The following is a 23,048-nucleotide window of genomic DNA, read 5'->3' as shown; positions in this document are numbered from 1 at the left end:
CAAAACATAACATGACACATAACTTATCACATATGTGATATGTCCCCGGTTTGACCTCGCGCATCTCCATATTTTATTTTTATTTTTCTATTTTCTGATGATATGTTAGCAAATGAATGAGAAAATGACAAAAATTGTCACTTATTTTTTGGATAGGTCGAAAATAGTATCTTAGATATATTCGTAAGAAGTTTTAGTGCTTTAATTTTGTCAAAAGGAACATATTTTGGCCTGTCAAATATTTAATAAACTCATATTGTTCGATCTAACGGGAACTGCAAAAAAAAAAATTAACAGGAATGGAGGTGCAATATTTGCAATTTTTACAAACTTTTATGTTTAATGCAGTTTTTGAAATGCAATCTCTATCATATTTTATCTATTTTAGTGTATGTTACAACTTTTATGCTTCAATTGTTAGGATTTGACGAAACTTTCTTTGTGATTTAGGTTAAATCTTTTTTTCACTATTCTTGTTAAATCTAAATCTAACGGACAATAAAATTTAAGAAAAACTAAGGTTCACTTTGATAAACTTAGAGGATAAAAAATGATCAGAAGTATATTTTAAGGGACCATTTTATACCTATCCTTAAACATAGAGATCCTTTTTTATCAATTGCTCGTAAATGGACGGGTAAACAATCATTACCGTTACGCCTCAACCGTCAGCTCATCCTAGCTTTTCCAGAGTCATCATCACCACCATGACGCCGCCGAGTATCTCCCTTATCCCGTCCTCCTCCACCACCACAGTCTCTCCGAAACCACTAAAACCGCCGCCGGTTGTACAGCCACAACTGCCGTCGCTCGAAACCAAGCTTTTCAGTCGCAGGAACGCCGTCGTTTGGCTCTCACTCATTGCTCCTCTCACTTATCCTGCCTCCGCTCTCTCCTTCGGCATATGTACTTATCACTAGTTTTCTTCAACCTAAAATTAAGAATAATTTATCTGAAAACAATGAAATTTAGCCTAAATTTTAACTGAATTGCTTATTTTGCAAAAATGTTCTCAGCAGGACCAAAAGAATGGCTAAAAGATCAAAAGAAGAAGACTGCCAAGTACCTTTTGGCTCCAATCGATGCTTCTAGAAACATCCTCGGCTCCGCTTATCTCTTACTCAGTACATCCTAACATACTGTTTGTTTGGAAATTGTTTTTTTTCCTTCATATTTCTGCAATTCATGAACTGGATTAATTGCTTTATATTTGACAGCGAGAACTGAATCTGATTTTGGTGAAAAAGAACTTGAAGAAGTTCAGAGCTTGTTGAGATCTGCTGCAAGGGATTGTGTACCTCAAGAGAGAAATTCTTTTGTTCAGTTTCAATCAAACACTGGAGTTGAGGTTTGACCTCTGCTTTGACTTTTGATTTAAAAATAATTTACCGGCTTCTTGCTGATTTTGATGGACTTCTTAATCACATTTAACTCGCTACTGCATATTTTATTTTTAAAATTGCTAAGATACTTAGTTCTAAACCAAGTGGTTTCACTTTGTGTATTGAGAATTTTGCAAAGCATAGCCGGCCCCGAATTATTAATTGAAAAGGATGTAGTAGGTTGATGGATAATGTAAAAAAGATCCAACTAGAAATCCTTTAAATATGAAATTGAATTGAGTTTCATGCATACACATGATCTGAGGAACATGCATGATTTGAACTTGATGGGTTCAATCTTTAGAAGTTTTAGCATTAAATTTATTATACTTCTAAAATTATGAGTAATATCATTTGTTAAAATATTAGTGTTTTGCGCGCGTGCACACACATATATTGAGATTAGTAGTTGATTGAGCAGTTAAATTGTTAATAGTTATAAATTGTTAATAGTTAGTTGACAGTTGGATGTGAGCTGTCCATTAGTTGGTTATTTGGTAGTTAAGGGATTTAATTATAAATAGGGATGTACATGTGTATTCCGTTAAGATCAATACAACTGTGAGCTTCTCTCCTAAATGTCCTCTCTCTACTTCCATGAATAAACTGTGAGATAGAGCTTCACACAGTGAGAAAATCAACATGGTATTAGAGCGGTGGTGACTCGATCGTACACTCGTTGCGAGGTTTTTTTTCAGTAATCAATTTCGTGTTTAGCTATTCTTCAATTCCTTCTTCACTACGAGATTTCTCTGTTCTGCGATAATGGCGAATGATGATGAAGTCGAAGAAAAAATTGATCACACACATCCATTATACGTCCATCCTTCTGATACAACTGGTTCGATCCTAATTCCGATGAAGTTAACAGGATCTGAGAATTATGGGCTTTGGCGAAGGTCAATGTGAATTGCACTCCAAGATAAGCGAAAACTAGGGTTTGTGACTGGTATGTGTAGAAAGGATCAATTTAGGACTAAATTGCATGAGGATTGGGAAACCTGCAACGCAATTGTCCTGTCTTGGATCATGAACACTGTATCACCGGACATGCTTAGTGGAATTGTGTACGCATCAAATGCTCATTTGGTTTGGAAGGATCTGATGGAACGTTTTGATAAGGTGAATCGTGTGTGCATTTTCCAGTTACATAGGGAGATTGCCACAATTTCGAAGGGGACTGACTGGTAGCAACATATTTCACCAAATTGAAGGAACTTTGGGCAGAGTATGATGCCCTTGTTCCTTCTCCTGGCTGTGATTGTCCTAAGTCAAGGGACTACATTGAGCATTTGCAGCGCCAGAGTTTACTCTAATTTTTCAGTGGTCTAAATGAATCATATGAGCAGGCTCGCAGGCAAATACTCATGAAGACAATAAAACCCAGCTTGAATCAAGCATATGCTATGATTATAGAGGATGAGAGTCAAAGGTCACAACCTTTTCCACCTTTAACAGGGAAGATTGACCCCATAGCTATGCATGTAGGCCGTGGACAACCATACAAAGGAAATAAGCCTTATATGCAATGTGAGTATTGCAATATGAAGGGGCATTTGAAGGAGAACTGTTATAAGTTGATTGGCTATCCGGCTGACTTTAAGGCAAAGAAGAAGTTTGTTGTCAATAATGCAATTGGGAACAATGTGGTAGACGGGACATCTCAGGTAGTGGAAGGTGAGGCTGCTGGTGAATCTGCAAAAGGTGGACACTTCTTCAGAGAAGCACAATACAACCAGATCAAGCCAATTTGGCAGGTATTGCCGCATCTTTTATGGCAGACTTAGGCACTACTGAGTGGATTGTAGATTCTGGTGCTTCTCACCACATTACTGCTTCACTTATTACCTTAACAAATGTTAGTGAATTGAGTTCTAAAGAAGAAGCTCACTTACCTAATAGAGCTAAGTCCAATATAACACACATAGGAATTGATGAGTTCCTTGAAAGTATGAAGGCTAAAGATGTGCTATATGTTCCAGATTTCAGATACAATTTGTTATCTGTGTCCAAGCTGATCAAAAGCCTCTCTTGTGTTGCCCTGTTTTTTCCTTATTTTTTCCAATATAACACGCATAGGAATTGATGAGTTCCTTGAAAGTATGAAGGCTAAAGATGTGCTATATGTTCCAGATTTCAAATACAATTTGTTATCTGTGTCCAAGCTGACCAAAAGCCTCTCTTGTGTTGCCCTGTTTTTTCCTTATTTTTGCATTTTTCAGGACCTCTTCACTGGCAAGGTGGGGGGGATTGGTAAAGAGCAAGGTGGTCTATACATTGTAAGGCAAAGAAACAATCAAAGCAGTGTGAAGGATCTAGTGAAGAGTGCAGTGGTGCAAGGAAAAACAGTAGATAGTAGTCTTTGGCATCGAAGACTGGGGCATGCTTCAATCAAGACTATGAAGCACATGTCATTCCTACTGGATAAAATTTTAGATGTAGCTATCAATAAAGACTGTTCTATTTGCCCATTAGCAAAGCAAAGCAGGTTATTGTTTCCTATTAGTCATACTGTTAGTAATAAACCTTTGGAACTGATTCACATGGATGTATGGGGTCCTTATAGGACACCTACTCATGATAGAAAGCATTTTTTTCTTACTATCTTAGATGATCACACCAGATTTACATGGGTTTACTTGTTGCAAATGAAGAGTGATGTTGCTACTGTACTCAAAATGTTTCTCCCATTAATAAAGACTCAGTTTTCTGTTGTTCTTAAGGTGGTTAGAACTGACAATGGAACAGAGTTCTTTAACAAAGTATGCACTGACTTGTTCAATTCATATGGCATAATTCACCAAAGCAGTTGTGTGTATACCTCTCAACAGAATGGGGTAGCTGAGAGGAAACACAGGCACATTCTAGACATTGCTCTAGCATTGAAGTTTCAAGCTCAAATTCCTACTAGATACTGAGGAGAATATGTAGAGGGGTTGTCTACTTGATCAATAGGTTGCCAACTGAGGTTCTACAGGGCAAATCACCCCATGAACTGCTGCATCGAAAGCCATCATCCCTTGATCATTTGCGAGTGTTTGGATGTCTTTGATATGCCACCACTGTTGTCAGAGATGACAAGTTTGGTGCAAGGGCAAGAGCAGCAGTTTTTTTAGGATATTCTACTACTCAAAAGGGTTACAAACTCTTGGATCTCAGCAGCAACAGATTTTTTGTGAGCCGCGATGTTGTCTTCAAAGAACACATATTTCCCTTTGCTAAGTCACCTGAAGTTTCCTCTCACTTGTTCCTTTCTGATTCTTGTCCTGTGTTTGATGCAGCCCCTGATAGGGGGAGATCTCTTGATACTCAGGTAGCTCATCAACAGAACAGTCAACCACTTAATCAACAAACTCATGTGCATCAAGATGTGCACAGTGCAGATGCAGCAAATGCAGATTCCAGTGCAGATGCAGCAAATGCAGATTCCAGTGCAGATGCAGCAAATGCAGATTCCAGTGCAGATGCAGCAAATGCAGATTCCTGTGCAGATGCAACAAATGCAGATCCCAGTTTACCTGCAGATGTGCATACTGCAGCTCCTAGTACATCTGATACAGTTCCTAATCAAGCTGATGTTGATGCTGATTGTGTTGAAAACCTTGACAATGCAGAAGTTGAAGAAATGGATGAAATGTTTGACAGTGTATTAGCAGCTGATAATGAAGCCGGTGAAGCTCCTGATGCTGGCTTAACAGAAACTAACCTGAGGAGATATGGGAGAACTACTAAAGCACCACTATGGCTTGAAGACTACGTTACAACATGAAAGCAAAAGGACATCATGTATCCACTATCAAACTACATTTCTTATCACAAGCTATCTACACAAGGCAGGAAGTTAGTAGCCAACATTTCAGCAATCATAGAACCACAAACATTTCAGGAAGCTTCAAAGGATGAGAGGTGGATAGAAGCTATGAAACTGGAGATCAAGGCTCTAGATGACAATAATACATGGGAGATAGTTGATCTTCCCAAAGGCAAAAATGCAACTGGATCAAAATGGGTATACAAGGTAAAATATAAAGCTGATGGTGAAGTTGAGAGGTTAAAAGCAAAACTAGTTGCTAAAGGTTATAGCAAAAAAGAGGGGTTGGACTATCATGAAACATTCTCACCAGTCACTAAAATGGTGACAGTCAGGTCTGTCATTGCATTGGCAACCTCAAGGAACTGGAATATTTTTCAAATGGATGTGTATAATGCATTTTTACAGGGAGATTTGTTTGATGAGGTTTATATGGAGCTTCCTCAAGGCTTCAGGAGACGGGGGGAGACAAAGGTGTGCAAACTAGTGAAATCCTTGTATGGTCTAAAGCAAGATTCAAAACAGTGGAACATAAAACTGTCAGAGGCTTTGGTTGATGCAGGACACTGTCAAAGCTTACATGACTATTCTATGTTTACTAAAAGAGAAAAAGGTGACATAGTGGTAGTGTTAGTATATGTAGACATAATGATGAATAGTGGAGCAGCAGATAGCCTCACTAGTTTCTGTGATACAGATTGGGCAGCATGTCCCAATACTAAGAGGTCAGTCACAGGATTCCTAGTTAAATTTGGCGACTCCCTGATCTCTTGGAAGTCAAAGAAACAACAAACTGTGTTGAGGAGCTCAGCTGAAGCAGAATACAAAAGCCTAGCTGGAGCAACTTACGAAGTAGTTTGGCTCTTAGGGGTATTTGCAGAATTGGGAGTGCAGATCAAGTAACGTGTAGACATGTTTTGTGATAGCAAGGCAGCACTTCAAATTGCAGCAAATCCTATTTTTCATGAACGAACCAAGCACATAGAGATTGATTGTCACTTTATAAGAGACAAGATCAAGGAAGGGAAGCTGAAAACACATTATGTGGGGACTAAAGAACAACAGGCAGACTTGCTGACAAAAGGGCTTGGGAAAGTTCAGCACGTATACTTGTTAGGCAAGCTAGAAGTGCTCAACATTTTACACCCTCCAGCTTGAGGGGGAGTATTGAGATTAGTAGTTGATTGAGCAGTTAAGTTGTTAATAGTTAGTTGACAGCTGGATGTGAGCTGTCCATTAGTTGGTTAGTTAGGGGATTTAATTATAAATAGGGATGTACATGTGTATTCCGTTAAGATCAATACAGCTGTGAGCTTCTCTCCCAAATATCCTCTCTCTACTTCCATGGATAAACTGTGAGATAGAGCTTCATACAGTGAGAAAATCAACAATCCACGTTCCATGTTGAAAATAATGGATTCGATCAAACCAGTAACTGATAAGCTACATCTGTCCCTGCAGATAATTCATATGGCCGATCTCAACTAGTTTGGGGTTGAGCTATGGTTGATTGATTAAGTGCATTAATGGTGTGGACATGTTAATAATTTCTATTACGTGAAACAATATGTCTCTCTTCTAGATTGTGTTTTGTTGTAATGCAACTGTTAAGAGTAATGTGGAAGATAGGGAGAAAAAAACCATGGAAACAAAGTGAATAATAATGCAAGAAAAGAGTGATATTGCTCACTCTTTTTTTTAAGTTGATATACCTTTTTGACCTGTGTTGTATTGTATGTTCTTCGTGGCTGATATGGAAGATTCCTAATTCTCAGGTCTGCACTTTCCGGTTGGTTGTGAAAAATGCTTCTTCTTTGCTTGCTGACAAGGACCCGGTAAAGTTAGCAGCTGAGACCAAGCTTATTGATCTCATAAGGTAGCCTGTAAAACGTATTTTGTCTTCAAGAAGCGGGTTGATCTGTGTGCATTTCATGGTGGAAGTTGTATTAGCTGTTTATTAGCAGATGTTCTGGAATATGTTTTTGTTCTAGTAGCTTGGCAGCTTATCTTACTCTCAGTACCTGCTGGCGGCTAAAACATCTTGCTGGGGAAATTTCATATTATGTGTTTCCATGGAACTATCCTTATTACTTACTATTTAGTTTCTATAAGGATACGAAGGATGTGTACATTTACTGCCTGTTTGCCATATTTAACGTGCTCTGAAGACGTTAAAAGCTAGTCTTGAGTTATTACGATGAGACATGTATGCACATGTTTGTTTAGACTGGAGAGATTTGACAGAAATTTTGTGACACAATATTTCTGTATTTCATGGTTGTGCAGGTCTTTTGCTTCTCTCAGTGACATGGCAAATGAAATTGATATGCAAGTTGCTTCTAATAGGTATATGTTTCTTCTCAAAACTTGAGTTGGTTTTTTTCAAGTAAATTTTTTCATTTATATTTGACTGACAAACTTGATAACAAAGTTAAATATTTCATGCTTACTTTGTCCCTGTCTTATGGCATGGACCTGCTTTACTTTTTTACAGGCAAAAGGTCGCAAATGCTCTCATGGATACAGTCACTTGTCTGGACAAGCTTGAGCAAGGTGTCAAGGAATGCCTAGAAGTTTGATGAATCCTTATTCAAGTCAAAGAAGGAACAGGATGAATTCTGCATTTGCCAATTTGGAGATGCTTTTCATTTAGGTTTGGAAGGGCAAAAAGAAAAATTGTAAAATAGGTTGTACATCCATTTAATGTTCAAGTTTATTCTTTCATTGTTTTGATTTTCTCCTGTTAAATGCACATTACCTCAGTTGCTATCAGTTATAGTGAGCAGACATATCTTCACTTTCATTGAAATTACGAACAAGCAAATTATGATGCATAAAATCAACTTTGCTATTGTTTTTCTATGTGAAGAAGTGATGGTATTACAAGTTTGATGCTCTTTGCTCTACAAGGTACATAACCTGCATCAACTTTACTAGATATTCTGCCCACTTCATATAGTGGACTGAGTTCATATTAGTTCTTGCCTCATGATACAATTAGCCAATTAGATGGTCTATGTGATAATGGCTTTGTGGTAACTATATAATGGCAGTAAAAGACTAAATAACAGAGCTTGGAAGGTTGTTCTCTTGGAGCTAATGTGTATTGTATGGAAGAAAGAAATCTTGGTATTCAATGGGATTAGTAACTTTTTTCTCACAAAATTTTCCGACTTTTTCTCTACTTTCTTGGAGCACATAGTGCTCACTGTAGAAAGCCATATTTATGTCCAAAACTGCCTGTCATTGTATACCTTTACAGTTTCTCCCTTTCCAGCACTATATTCATAATTATTAAAAAACAGTAATATTAGATATATTTGCTTCTTGGTTGTGTCGGCAAAACTGTCCAACATTTGTTAGTGGTACCATTAGACTATTGAATTTCTTGCCGAACTTGCTCAAATCTTCAATAGATTGATATGATAGTTATCTAAGCTGCATTGACCTCTTAGGGACTAGATTTCCAACGTGATATAGTAAAGATGATTCTTGTGAAGTCCAGGAAATGATATGCAAGCAAAACTTCAGGAATGCCTATACCTACCAAGTAGTATGTACGGAGGGATTGGATTATGCTTATTTATGCGCCAACAAAACTGAGAGACTTGAGTACATAGGATAAGAATATGTATCATGAGAGTTGGATTATGCTTTTTTAAGCGCACCAAACAGAACTGAGAGAATTGAGTACATAGGGTAAGAAAAGAGAATTGTTATATATGAGAGTTTCATCTTCAACAATTTATAAAGATAATGAATTGTCCATGTCCATGGACATTTCAATGTCAGAGTCAGCTCGACGATTTCAGAAGTAAAATCTGTAGAAACTGGCTATTTGTACATAAAGTGAACTCTATGAGTTATGCTGGTTTTTGTCATAGTTGACAATAGCCACTCTTGAGATTTACTCTATACAAATGAGTGATTAGCATTTAATTTGAATCTCTTAACTGCATTGATGGAATATATCCACTTTCCACATGGGCTATCAACTTTTCCAACTGAATTATGATTTGTATGATATACTCTTCTGATGCTTATTTGCTTATCAGGGCTGACTAACTGTTCTTCAATTGTATTTGCAAATAGTATGTAACTTGCCTCCACTGACAGGATGAAACATTCAACTTTTAGCAATAGTACAAAGAACTGGAATCACTAACTGTCTACTGGGTAATTGCAAGTTTGGCAGTAGTCACTAAGTTCAATACTGCACAAAGAAAGTGTTTTTCAGGTGGTAAATTGCTCACTCTTATGGAGCTTCTCTGTTTCTTAATCGCCAATTGGTCATACTGCCAAAGGATGTTTTCATTTTATGTTTTATACATAATGTTTCAATGTATAGCAGTTGCTTCTTTAAAGGATTCTATGTTGTTCGAGAAATAGAACAAACTTTATGTGAGATTGGGCAAAATAGTGCGCTGTTGTCTCTTTTTAAACTCTTGCAAGAGTTAGAAGTTGGAGGGGAAATAGGGTGCTTGAAACATGATATCATAAACCCCTTTTAAGAACCACCTAGATCTTGAAAACATATAAAGTGTACTAATCACAGCTTAAATGACATGGTCACACGTATAGCTAATTGGTAAGATGACAGTTACAATCAATGAGGAGTGCTTCTAATCTTAACAGCAAGTTAGACTTTATTGGTGAACTATTATTAGAATATTCACAAAATAGTTTGATTTGGTGGCTCTCCAGAAGCCTGAAGCAAATACAACCTACAACATGGTGTTCCATCATCTGGGTGAGTTTGAAGTGACCTGGGCAAGTTGCGCAACTTGTTGAACAAATTTAGTGGGTCATGCAACAGCCCAAAATGGGCATCTGGGTCACCAATTTGAGAAAGTTTAACATCAGAAAATCCTAGTGATGGCAATAACTGATCAGGATAGTCACTATAGAAATGGAAATTTGAGCTGGACATTGTGGTTGATTGCTTGTTCATGAAGTCAGCTAAGAGTACTGTATGAGCAAAGGCACGGTTATTTGCGATAATCTTCAGTACTTCCATTGCATTTGAGTGCGAGAGATAGTAGAGAATGCCCTCTAATACCCACACTGTATTCTTATTTAGCTTTAAGCCTGATTCTTGAAGCTTTTCAAGCCAGTCCTTTTCTCTCAGGTCAGCTGCCACTCTGTTCAATGATTTTACCATCATGTTTTGCTCGTTTGTTGCCTCTGCTGCTGCCTCTAAAATAGTGGTTTTTATTTGCAGAACTTCGGGAAAATCAACTTCAAAAATATTACTGTCTTTCAAGCAACTCAAGCGATATGCCCTTGTATCCATACCTGCAGAAAAAGAACAGACATCACTGGTTTGCTCTATAACATTTTTGCTAAATGAAATCGAATGGCTTCTGAGGGGTGAGCAATGAAAATACTAGGGGAAATATGCATACCCTCTTGTTGTGGACAATCTATGTCCATTCAGTGTTCAATCTCCATATTGAGGCCATAACTCGTAGGAATTAAATAACATTCTGTTTATCTAATATTAATGGATGTGTCAAATTACCTAGTTGTTTACTTATTTTTTCTAGAACTCTTTTATTTAAACATAGTCATAGTTGCTCCTAATGAAAAGACTACTAAATGAAAGATTAAATTTTTTTCATCGGACAAGATTAGTGTGTTGCCAATTGATGGCTAGTATTTTGTAGATTCAGAGCTGGAATATGTTGCATCTTGTTAACGTTAGCTGGTATATGGATCTAGGAGGATGAGAACTTTTGGAGAATCACTGACATATTAATTTCCTGTAATGGGGTGAGTGACAATTGATCAGTTCAGTGACTGGCTACTAACAGGGGTGTATGCAGGATTTTGCATAAGCGATATCAGTGTATTGTCACATTTCAGACTTGTAAGTTTATTTGGATTTAGGACTGGTTATTTTAAGGCTTTACATCCGGTCCCAATTTGATGTTGTGAAGCTGTGTCGGAGGACACCTCTTGTCCCTGCCACTGGCTACTAATTACTAAATGAAAACTAGTCAATTGGCATGGAGTTGCAAGAAGTATACATCTCTATATCTAAAATGTCACAAGGTATATACAGCGCAAGAGATCATGTTGAAACATCACTTACCTGCTCCAAGAATGACAACTTGTGCTCCTCCTCCATCAAAGGAATTAAGAGCTGCTTCAATTCTTTTGTCAAACCATAGTGTCCTAACAGCAATGATAACTCCAGAAACCTCTCTAGCGCTGTTAAGGATGTCTTTCTTAATCTTCTCATACAACTTCTTCAGGTATGTCTCTCCTGCAAGTAACTCTGCTAATGGATCATTGATCACATGTTTCCATAGTGCCCTTCCTGCTGCAGTTTGACGTGCCGATTGTCTCAAAGAATCCCAATTTTGCTCTATTTTTGAATGAATTTCTCTGATGGTTTGAGTGTACAAAGAATCAGGTAGTATAAAATCTGGCAAGCTACCATTTTCTTGATTAGACATTGTTATGCTGATTTTTAGTGACTAATAGAAGGGAAGAACTAAAGAGATAAGCCATGCAATGTATATAATAGAAACAAAGAGTAGTGTTGAGAGGAGAAAAGTTGTTATTAGGGATAAGGAAAGACAGCCACACACAACCAACGTCTGAGAAAAATAGTTCAATCGTGTCCAGCTATTCTCTGTGTTAAGTAAAGGAAGGTAAAGAAGCAGGCCACGACTACCATCAATTTTCAGGCCTTTGTACTACTAATTGGTTCTTTCCCCCTCTTAACAGTATCTTTAACGAGTTAGGAATTTTTTAAATTAAAAAAACAGCATATACTCGATCCAACATGTTGATCTAAGACGGCTGAAAGATACTCTTAATATAATAGTGTAATATTGTCCGCTTTCGACTAAGCTTATACGGTTTTCTGCAAAAAGCTTCACATTATTAATAGTATCATTACACCTTATTTATAGCTTCTTTTTCTTATAAACTTGCAAATGGAAAAACTTTATTCACACATCCAATAATCTTCCTCTCTAAGTATACCATAATCCATCACCAAAACTTATAGGCTTATTTAGGAAGCCACGAGCTTTTCGTATCTAGATAGCCATGAACTTCTTCTTGTGTGTGCGCCTCCAAGCTACGGGACAGTAAATGGGTAAAGACAGCTAGCATACCAGCTTGCAAATGAGTAAAGACAATAAGCCGGCTTTTTTGCACCATCTCTATATTCTGATACAAGTTGTTGGGCTAAAACAATTTAAATATACTCTTAATATGGTGTAATATCGTTAGCTTTGACTAAGCTCACATGATTTTCCGAAAGGCATCATAATATAGTGTGATATTCTCTTATCAACTTTCAGAGACCTGTTCACAAACCTAACGATATCATCAAGGGTGGATGTAGATTTTTGAGCAGTAAGTGCAAAAGCACGACCACTAATTTAGGGCCAAATTATATATTCATAAATAATAGAGATACACATGCATATGTATACTAACCATATGCCCAATAACAGAGCTAAAGTATAGAAGGAGGTCCAATTCAATCCCTTTCTTCTAAAAATTGTATTGTGCACGTACGATAAAATCAATTTTCTTTTGCATATGATTGAATCCCCTCTACATAAAGTGATCTTTTTAGATATTGGTTTTACATTATTATTTTTTTGTGAATCCTCTTGGTAGAATTTTTGGTTTCGTTACCGCATACGCCTATTAAAAAATAGGTAGGCGCAATTATCCACCACATGTGGTCTATTAAGAGAGAAAGGTGGTCCAATATTTTTCTGGCTTATGATCAAGTACTCATTTGTTGCCTTTGGTTGCTAGATGCGAACCTTTTTTGTGTCTTTGATAGGTTATCTGTTTTTTTGTGCACGGTGAGATAGCTCCATTGTTTGGAGTTAGATTTTGACTTGGATAAGGTTCTTGGAACGTTATATACATATTTAGTCTATGAATTCACTAGTCTTTTTCTCAATATCATGTGTATTTCATGAAAAGTTTAACACTTTTGCATTGGCATGATATGCACTCCCTCCATGAGCTCATATTTATAACTGTACTCACTTATAAACACACACACAAAACACAGTGGAAAAAACTATAGTTCAAGTTATTGAGACAAATGCACAATATTGTACAAAAATTGATATAACTATCTAGACGTAGTATTTCAGAAATAAAAGTTTGAGCATTATAATATACATGTATATTGACATTCTAAGCCACTAAATTCCTAATTATAAAGCAACGAATATATTTTGTAACGAACAAAAGGAACAATTCAAGACGTAAAGCGCATTTGGGAAGCTCTTGGTACATATATAGACGTGTACGTGGCAAACAACTCATCTATACGAATAATTTGTCTTTAATTTGTGATCTAAAACGTAACAAATCAACGAAAACAGAAGCTACTTAGCGGTAGCAGGAGTTTACTGTAGCAAATATCAGCAGATTAAACACACTATACTTGAATCAAAATGAATAAACATACTTCATTAAGAAAAAAAGGATGAAGAAACTCGAAAATTAAAACACTTATCTGCTGATTTTCTTTTTCTTGATTTTTGCACTGCACATGATAGACAAATCAGAAATAAGTAAATAAATACTTATAGACGTGGTCGACTTCCCAACGATAAAAAAGACTCTACTAGACAAGGTCTGATACATCCTAGAACACTTTAAAATCTATATGGATTTTTCTCTTCCATAGTATCATACCTTTAGCTAAGTCTTCATCGATTCCAAGAATCTATAGATTTTTCGAGACAACTTGGTGCAATATGATTTTAGGTCCACCTCATTCCTTTTTCACACTTCCAATAATAAAGAGTTATATACTTGATCACGTCCAATTCACACCTCAGTTAAGGAATATGAAACGATCGTTATAATAAAAGACCAAATGCGAGTCGGGGTCGAATCCACCCGGAGTTTAAAATAGGTGTTGAGGTAAATACTTAAGAGAGAAACTCGAAATAACTAGATTTAGCTTCCAAACAAAAGTGGGAACCAATTCTTCTAAATTAAACTACTAAGAAATTTGACTAACTAATGAACAAGTAATGTTTGAAATGTTTTTGAAGTTTTATCAAATAGAGAAAAGCCTAGGGTTGTAACCTTAACCTAGGTGTAAACCTAATGGGTAGAGTAAATCTATGCTTGCTTGATAGATCGGAGTTTGTTATGACTTGCAATACACACGTACTCACTCAATACCTCTCGGTTAAAGAGTGATTATGCCTAAATTGGCTCTCTCAAGTCCAAATAAGTAACAATCAAAACAATTGAATATCAGTCCAAGTTAGATTATCCCCATCTCTAGTTCAAATCCTTTAATTAAACTAATCGATACTTCAACTAGTTCAATTTCTTGTTAGCAAATTTTTCTAGACTAAATTCCTCTTTCTCAAGTAAGAACAAAGTCAAATAGGAATGAATCAATCTTTGCAACCATTAATTCTAACTATAAAGCATAAACAAGGCTAAATAACATTAACTCAATCAATAGCAAGCATTAATATTAAACACATATTACACACTAGGGTTGGAGCACAACCATTATAAAATCTAGCTACGCATAGCAATGGACATAGAAAAATGAAAAGAAGAAAAATAACTACCAGTCGATGCTACAATACAAAGAGATGTCCTAAAAAGGTGTTTCACGTCTATTTATAGTGCTTCTAAATTCCTAACAAAAATACCCTTTGGAGGATTTTGCGGCCGCACTATATATATGGTCCGCACTTTGCTAGGTTATTGATGCGAGTGCTTTCAGTTGGATGAGTTCTGAGGACGCACTTTGAAGAGGCTTCAGACTTTGTTCGGTTGCATCTTCTCCGATCTTTCAGGATCGTTAGTGCGAACCTGTTTTGCGGACCAAGTGTGACCGTGCTTTTTGGTTTGCGGATAGCACTTCTGCCGAAATTCCCCTAAGCTCCAGATCTTTGTCTGCGGCCGCATTTCATTTTCTGCGGGCTGCATTTGTTTTTGCAGCCACATATAGAATTCTGCGGACCACACTGTTCTTTGCACACTTCCTCTCTGCTGATCTTAGTTGGAACATCTCCTCTTTGAGATATATTTTTTTATTGAGATCACATTCTCCAGTGCACCTGCAATTCAAACAATTTCATTAGATTTGGAGACAAAAATCAACACTTTTAGACTAATACTAAAACAAGAAAGTACTGATAAATGTTTAAATCCACACTTACCAATACTTAAACGAAAAGATTATTTTCTCTTGCACGTTTAAATTTACAAGAAATACTTCTGGAATCATAGGTGGGCGGATTCCTTATCGGGTTTCTCGTAAAATTAACTACTGAAAATAATTTTATATTTATTTTATTCTAAAATGATGAGTAGGAATGTGCTTCAATTACATATAAAACTACATGTAATTAACATAACAACTTTTTATTTCTTATTATGGCTAAATTTTGTAAAGTTATTAAGTTTTCTCATAGATTTTAGTAAAATAGTAGGGAAATATTGAATAAATCAATATATGGGAGAACGTATTTTCTCTCAGAATGGACGAAGTTTGAGTTGCAGTGGTGGAGCCGCATGTATATAAGAAGTGACATTCTATATAATTCAAGGATCGACATTATTTTATCAGAAAATTTTATATATATATATATATATATATACCTTTTAGCTTCTTTCTTGATTTACTTCTTTTTATTGACTCCCTTAATGGAAATTTTGGTTCCGTTGTTAGTCGCGGGAAGAATATTTTGTGAGTTTTGAGGCTCAACTTGGTCAGCTTTACTTGTACAGTCTCCAAAACGTATTCCTAACTACACCAGGGATATAATCTAGCCTTCTACTTAACTTGTAGTATGATCTAACAAAATCGTGATTAAAAAGGAGAGGGAAAAAAAAAAGAGAATGAACTTATAGTTGATGTCTACTTACCAAGCCATCTTGCCTTTAACTATAAAACAGGAATTTAAGACGATTTTTATATTTTCGTGTCCTATAACCCACGTTATTTGCATGAATTTTTGTATTCGGCCTCGAATCTTCTAAAATTTTGCGGACCCATAAAAAATGACCTAATGAATAATAATCATCACTTCGCCATGACCGTTCCTTATTTTTGGCATTTTAGGGCCATAAAACAGGAATTCAAAATAATTTCTAGATTTTCGTGTGTTATAGTCCACGTCATCTGCATGATTTCAGGCGACCAGTCCCAAATCTCCTTAAATTTTGTCGGCCCATAAAATATGACCTAACAAACATTAGTCATCACTTCGCCATGATCGTTCTTTATTTTTTTGGTATTTTAGGGCCATAAAACAGAAATTCGGCACGATTTTCAGATTTTTATATGTTATAGTCCACGCCATCTGCATGAATTCAATCGACCAGTCCCGAATATCCTAAATTTTGCAGGCCCAATGAATAATAGTCATCGTCATGACCGTTCCTCATTTTTGGCATTTTAGGGCCATAAAATAGAAATTCAGGATGATTCCCAGATTTTCGTACGCTATAGTTTACGCCACCTGCATGAATACGGGTGACCGGGCGCGAATCTCTTAAAATTTGCGAGCCCGTCAAAAATAACTTAATAAACAACAGTCATCGAATCGCCATGATCGTTCCTCGTTTTTTAGCGTTTTAGGACCATAAAATAGGAATTTAGGACGATTCCCAAATTTTCGCGTGTAATAATCCACGTCATCTGCATGAATTTGGGCGACCAACCTCAAATCTCCTAAAATTTTATGGGCCCATAAAAACGACCTAATAAACAATAGTCATAGCTTCGCCATGACCGCTCCTTACTTTTTGGCATTTTAGGGCCATACAACAACAATTTAGGATGATTCCCAGATTAACATGTGCTATAGTCCACACCATCTGTATGAATTTGCGACCGACCCCGAATTTCCTTATATTTTGTGGGCCCATAAAAATGAACCAATAAAAAATAGTCGTCGCTTCGACATGACCGTTCCTTATTTTTTGGCGTATTAGAGCCTTAAAACAGGAATTTAGGACGATTCCTAGATTTTCATGTGCTATCGTCCACGCCATCTATATGAATTAGAGTGATCGGCTCTGACTTAAAATTTGTGGGCCCATAAAAATAATCTAATGAACAATAGTCATCGCTTCGCCATGAACGTTCCTTATTTTTTGGCTTTGTAGGACCATAAAACAGGAATTCAAGACGATTCCCACATTTAGTATGCTATAGTCTACATCATCTGCATGAATTCGGACAACCGACCCCGAATCTCCTAAAACTTGCGGGCCCATTCAAAACAACCTAATGAATAATCATCGCCATGGACATTCCTCCTTTTTGATATTTTAGGGCCATAAAACAGGAATTTATGATGATTCCCAGATTTTCGTGTGCTATAGTACACACCATCTGCATGAATTCGGGCACCCGACTCCGAATTTCCAAAATTTTACGTGCCCATAAAATGATTTAATGAACAATAATCATCGTTTCGCTATGATCGTTCCTCATTTTTTGTCATTTTAAGGCCATAAAAGGGGAATTCGGGACGATTCCTAAATTTTTATGTGTTGTAGTCCACGCCATCTGCATGAATTCTGGTTAACGTCCCTAAATCTCCTAAAATTTTACGAGCCCATAAAAAATGACCTAATGAATAATAGTCATCGATTCTCCATGATTGTTCCTCGTTTTTTGGCGTTTTAGGGCCATAAAACAGGAATTCAAGACGATTCACAGGTTTTTGTGTGCTATAGTCCACGTCATCTGCATGGATTGGGGTGACCGACCTCGAATCTCCTAAAATTTTGTGGACCCTACAAAAATGACCTATGAAATAATAGTCATCGCTTCGTCATTACCTTTCCTCGTGTTTTTGCGTTTTAGGGCCACAAAATAGGAAAACATGACGATTCCTTGATTTTCGTGTGCTATAATCCACGATATCTGCATGAATTCGGGCGACCGGCCCCAAATATTCTTAAATTTTATGGGCCCATAAAAAATGACCTAATGAATAATAGTAATCGCCTCTCCATAAACAATCCTCATTTTTAGCGCTTAGGGCAATAAAACAGGAATTCAGGATGATTACCAGATTTTCGTGTGCTATAGTTCATGTCATTTGCATGAATTTGGGCAACTGAACCTAAATCTCCTTAAATTTTGCGGGTCCATAAAAATGACCTGATGGCCATCGCTTTTCTATGACCGTTCCTTATTTTTTGGCATTTTAGGGCCATAAAACAAAAATTCATGATGATTCCCACATTTTCGTGTGCTATAGTCCATGTCATATGCATGAATTCGGGCGGCATGCCCCGAATCTCCTAAAATTTTGTGAGCCCATAAAATGACCTAATGAACAATAATCATCAATTTGCCATGATCGTTCCTCATTTTTTGGCGTATTAGGGCCATAAAAAAGGAATTCAAGACGATTCCTAGATTTTCTTGTGTTATAGTCCACGCCATCTGCATGAATTCAAGCGAACGACCCCGAATCTTGCGGGCCCATCAAAAATAACCCAATGAACAATAGTTATCGTTTCACCATGACCGTTTCTCGTTTATTGGCATTTTAGGGCCATAAAAAGGATATTCAGGACGATTCCTAAATTTTTATGTGTTGTAGTCCACGCCATCTGCATGAATTCTGGCGAACGACCCTAAATCTCCTAAAATTATACAGGTTCATAAAAATGAACTAATGAATAATAGTCATCGCTTCGCCATGGCCGTTCCTCGTTTTTAGCATTTTAGAGCCATAAAAAAGGAATTCAGTATAATTTCTAGATTTTTCTGTGCTATAGTCCACGTCACCTGCATGTGTTCGGACGAACGACCCCGGATCTTCTAAAATTATGTGGGCCCATAAAAATGAGCTAATGACCAATAGTCATCGCTCTGTCACGACCGTTCCTATTTTTTTTGATATTTTAGGGCCATAAAACAGGAATTCAACTTGATTCCAAGATTTAGTATGCTATAATCCACGTCATCTGCATGAATTCGGGCGACCGACCCCAAATATCCTAAAACTGTGCGGGCCCATAAAAACGACCTAATAAATAATAGTAATCGCTTTTTCATAAATAATCCCTATTTTTTGGCGTTTTAGAGCCATAAAACAGGAATTCATGACGATTCCCAAATTTTCGTGTGCTATAGTATACGTCATTTGCATGAATTTGGGCGACTGGCCCCAAATCGCCTTAAATTCTGCGGATTCGTAAAAAACGACCAAATGAATAATAGTCATTATTTTTCCTTGATCGTTCCTTATGTTTTAGGCATTTTAGGGCCATAAAATATAAATTCATGACGATTCCTAGATTTTCGTGTTCTAGTCCACACCATATGCATGAATTCGGGCGACCTACCCCGAATATCCTAAAATTTTGCGAGCCCGTAAAAATGACCTAATAAACAATAGTCATCGATTAGCCATGACCGTTCCTTTTTTTGTGGCGTTTTAGTACCATAAAAAAGGAATTCAAGACGATTCCTAGATTTTCCAATGTTATAGTCAAAGCTATATGCATGAATTCAGGCGAACGACCCTGAATCTCCTAAAAAAATTGCAAGCCCATAAAAAATGACCTAACAAATAATAGTCATCGTTTCTTATGATCAACAACAACAATAACATACCCAGTATTATCCCACATTGTGGGGTCAGGGGAAGGTAGTGTGTACGCAGACCTTATCCCTACCTTGTGAGGATAGAGAGTTTATTTCCAATAGACCCTCGGCTCAGGAAAGTATAAGTAACACATTAATGAAAATATAGAAAAGAAGGGACAGTACCAAAAAGCCATATAAAAGTAGAATAAAAATAACAAGACAGTAAGGTGATCAACAATGAAAGAAAATAACGGTTAGGTATAAAAACCTACTACCAACAGAAAGCAAGACTGTGTGCCAATACTACAGTTATGAACACTCTAGACTACCTACTCTACTACCCTAATCCTCGACCTACATACCTTCATATCAAGGGTCATGTTATCGGTCAGCTGAAGCTAAGCCATGTTTTGCCTAATCACCTCTCCCCACCTCTTCTTTGGCCTACCTCTCTGTAGGCCCTCCAATGTCAACCTCTCACACCTCCTCACTGGGGCGTCTGTGCTCCTCATCCTCACATGACCAAACCACCTAAGCCGCGCTTCCCGCATCTTGTCCTCAATAGGGGCCACACCCACCTTGTCGCGAATAACCTCATTTCTGATCATATCTAACCTGGTGTGCCCGCACATCCATCTCAACATCCTCATCTCTACTACATTCATCTTCTGGACATGAGTGATCTTGACTGGCCAATACTCATCCCCACACAACATTATTGGTCTGACTACCACTCTGTAGAACTTACCCTTAAGTTTTGGTAGCACCTTCTTATCGCACAAAACACCTTAAGCGAGTCTCCATTTCATCGATCCCGCCCCAATACGATATGTGACATCTTCATCAATCTCCCCATCCCCCTGAATAATAGACCCAAGGTACTTAAAACTCCCTCTCCTAGGGATGACCTGCGAGTCCAGCCTCACCTCCCCTTCCCCTCCTTGAGTTTCGCCACTGAACTTACACTCCAAGTATTTTGACTTGGTCCTGCTCAACTTGAAACCTTTATATTCCAAGGTCTGCCTCCATACCTCTAATTGCGAGTTCACACTATCTCGCGTCTCGTCAATCAATACAATATCATCTGCAAATAGCATGCACCACGATACCTCCCCTTGGATATGGCGCGTCAGTACGTCCATCACTAGAGCAAACAAAAAAGGGTTGAGTGCAGGCCTCTGATGCAACCCCATCATAACCAGAAAAGTTGTCTGAGTCCCCACCCACCATCCTCACTCGGGTCTTTACTCCATCATACATGTCCTTAATCAACCTAACGTAAGCAACATGTACACCTCTAGCCTCTAAATATCTCTACAAAACCTCCATCGGAACTTTATCGTACACCTTTTCTAAGTTGATGAACACCATATGCAAGTCCTTCTTTCTCTCCCTATATTGCTCCATCAATCTCCTAAAGAGGTGTATGGCTTCTGTAGTTGAACCTTCCGGCATAAACCCAAACTGATTCTCGAAAATAGACACATTTCTCCTCACCCTTAGCTCTACCACTCTCTCCCAAACTTTCATAGTATGGCTAAGCAGCTTGATACCCCAATAGTTATTGCAATTTTGGATATCACCCTTGTTCTTATATACAGAAACCATCGTGCTCCACCTCCACTCTTCAAGCATCTTTTTTTTTCTAAAAATGGCATTAAATAACCTAGTGAGCCACTCCAAGCCTGCCTTGCCCGCACTCTTCCAAAACTCCACCGGGGTTTCATCTAGCCTGGTCCCTTTGCCTGCTCATCTTACGCATAGCCCCCTCAACTTCATCAACTCTAATCTGGTCGCTTCTTATGACCGTTTATCATTTTTTTGTGTTTAGGGCCATAAAACAGGAATTCAAAACAATTCACATATTTTGGTGTGCTATAGTCCATGCCATCTGCATGAATTCGAGCGATCGATCCTGAATCTCCTAAAATTTTGCGGACCCATAAAAAAATGACCTAATGAACAATAGTCATCTCTTCGCCATAACCGTTCCTCATTTTTTAGCATTTTAGGGCCATAAAATAGGAATTCATGACGATTCCCAAATTTTAGTTTGCTATAGTTCACACCATCTACATGAATTCGAGCGATCGACCCCCAATCTCCTTAAATTTTATGGGCCCATAAAAAATGAACTAATGAACAATAGTCACCGCTTCGCCATGACTGTTCCTCGTTTTTTGGTATTTTAGGGCAAATAAAACAAGAATTAAGGACGATTCCCACATTTTCATGTGCTATAGTCCACGCCGTCTGCATGAATTTGGGCTACCGGCTCTGAATCTTCTTAAACTTTGTGGGCCCATAAGAAAACTTAATGAACAATAGTCATCGATTCGCCAAGATCGTTCCTTATGTTTTGGCATTTTAGGACCATAAAACAGGAATTCAGGACGATTTTTAGATTTAGTATGCTATGTCCACATCATCTACATGAATTTGGGCGACTAACCTCGAATCTCCTAAAACTTTGCGGGCCCATAAAAATGACATAATGAAAATTAGTCATTGCTTCGCCGTGATTGTTCCTCTTTTTTGGTGTTTTAGGGCCATAAAACAGGAATTCAAGACGGTCCCACATTTTCGTGTGCTATACTCCACGCCATCTGCATGAATTCTGGCGACCGACCATGATCTCCTAAAATTTTGCGGGCCCATAAAAATGACCTAATGAATAATTGCCACCGCTTCGTCATTACCGTTACTCGTTTATTAGCGTTTTAGGGCCATAAAACAGGAATTCAAGACGATTCCTAGATTTTTGTGTGTTATAGTCTACGCCATCTGTATGAATTCGAGCGACCGACCCTAAATCTCAAATTTTTTGGGCCCATAAAAATGTCCTAATGAACAATATTCATTATTTTTCCATGACTGTTCCTCAATTTTGGCGTTTTAGAGCTATAAAGCACCTATTCAGGATGATTCCCAAAGTTTTGCATGTTGTAGTCCACGCTATCTGCATGAAGTCGGGCGACCAGACCCGAATCTCTTAAAAATGACCAAATTGACAATAGTTATCGTTTCTTCATGGCCATTCCTCGTTTTTGGCGTTTTAGGGTCATAAACGAAATTTAGGACGATTCCTAGATTTTCGTGTGCTATAGTCCATGCCATCTACTTGAATTCGGGTGACCGGCCCCGAATCTCCTAAAATTTTGTGGGCCCTAAAAATGACCTAATGAATAATAGTCATTGCTTTTCCATAATCGTTCCTCATTTATTGACATTTTAGAACCATAAAATGGAAATTTAGGACGATTTTCAC

The 23,048-nt window shown here is 37.6% G+C and overlaps 2 protein-coding genes across 5 annotated transcripts; one reads left to right on the top strand and one right to left on the bottom strand.

The window, feature by feature from the left end:
• Nucleotides 1-613: 613 nt before the first annotated feature.
• LOC104090691 (uncharacterized) lies at nt 614-10,735 on the top strand. Of its 4 annotated transcripts, XR_011415637.1 has the most exons (8): nt 618-906; nt 1,017-1,124; nt 1,218-1,348; nt 6,969-7,069; nt 7,480-7,539; nt 7,688-7,880; nt 9,286-10,321; nt 10,415-10,735. XR_011415637.1 is itself a non-coding variant. In XM_009595857.4 (6 exons), exons 1-6 carry the CDS (start codon nt 708-710, stop codon nt 7,770-7,772), a joined length of 684 nt encoding a protein of 227 aa, XP_009594152.1. In that variant the 5' UTR covers nt 614-707; the 3' UTR covers nt 7,773-8,082. The 4 variants fall into 4 exon arrangements, 1 of the variants encoding a protein (XP_009594152.1); XR_684988.4 differs by lacking the exon at nt 9,286-10,321; XR_011415636.1 differs by having other exon boundaries at nt 9,286-10,735.
• On the bottom strand, nt 9,750-11,826 carry LOC104090692 (uncharacterized). The gene is made up of 2 exons (XM_009595858.4): nt 11,288-11,826; nt 9,750-10,488 (listed from the first exon to the last, which is right to left on the bottom strand). Exons 1-2 carry the CDS (start codon nt 11,652-11,654, stop codon nt 9,866-9,868), a joined length of 990 nt encoding a protein of 329 aa, XP_009594153.1. The 5' UTR covers nt 11,655-11,826; the 3' UTR covers nt 9,750-9,865.
• Between the last annotated feature and the right edge of the window lie 11,222 nt (nt 11,827-23,048).

The sequence above is a fragment of the Nicotiana tomentosiformis genome, chromosome 4 (assembly GCF_000390325.3).
Source record: "Nicotiana tomentosiformis chromosome 4, ASM39032v3, whole genome shotgun sequence".
NCBI classification, from domain to species: domain Eukaryota; kingdom Viridiplantae; phylum Streptophyta; class Magnoliopsida; order Solanales; family Solanaceae; genus Nicotiana; species Nicotiana tomentosiformis.
This window is presented reverse-complemented; position numbering and strand designations above follow the sequence as displayed.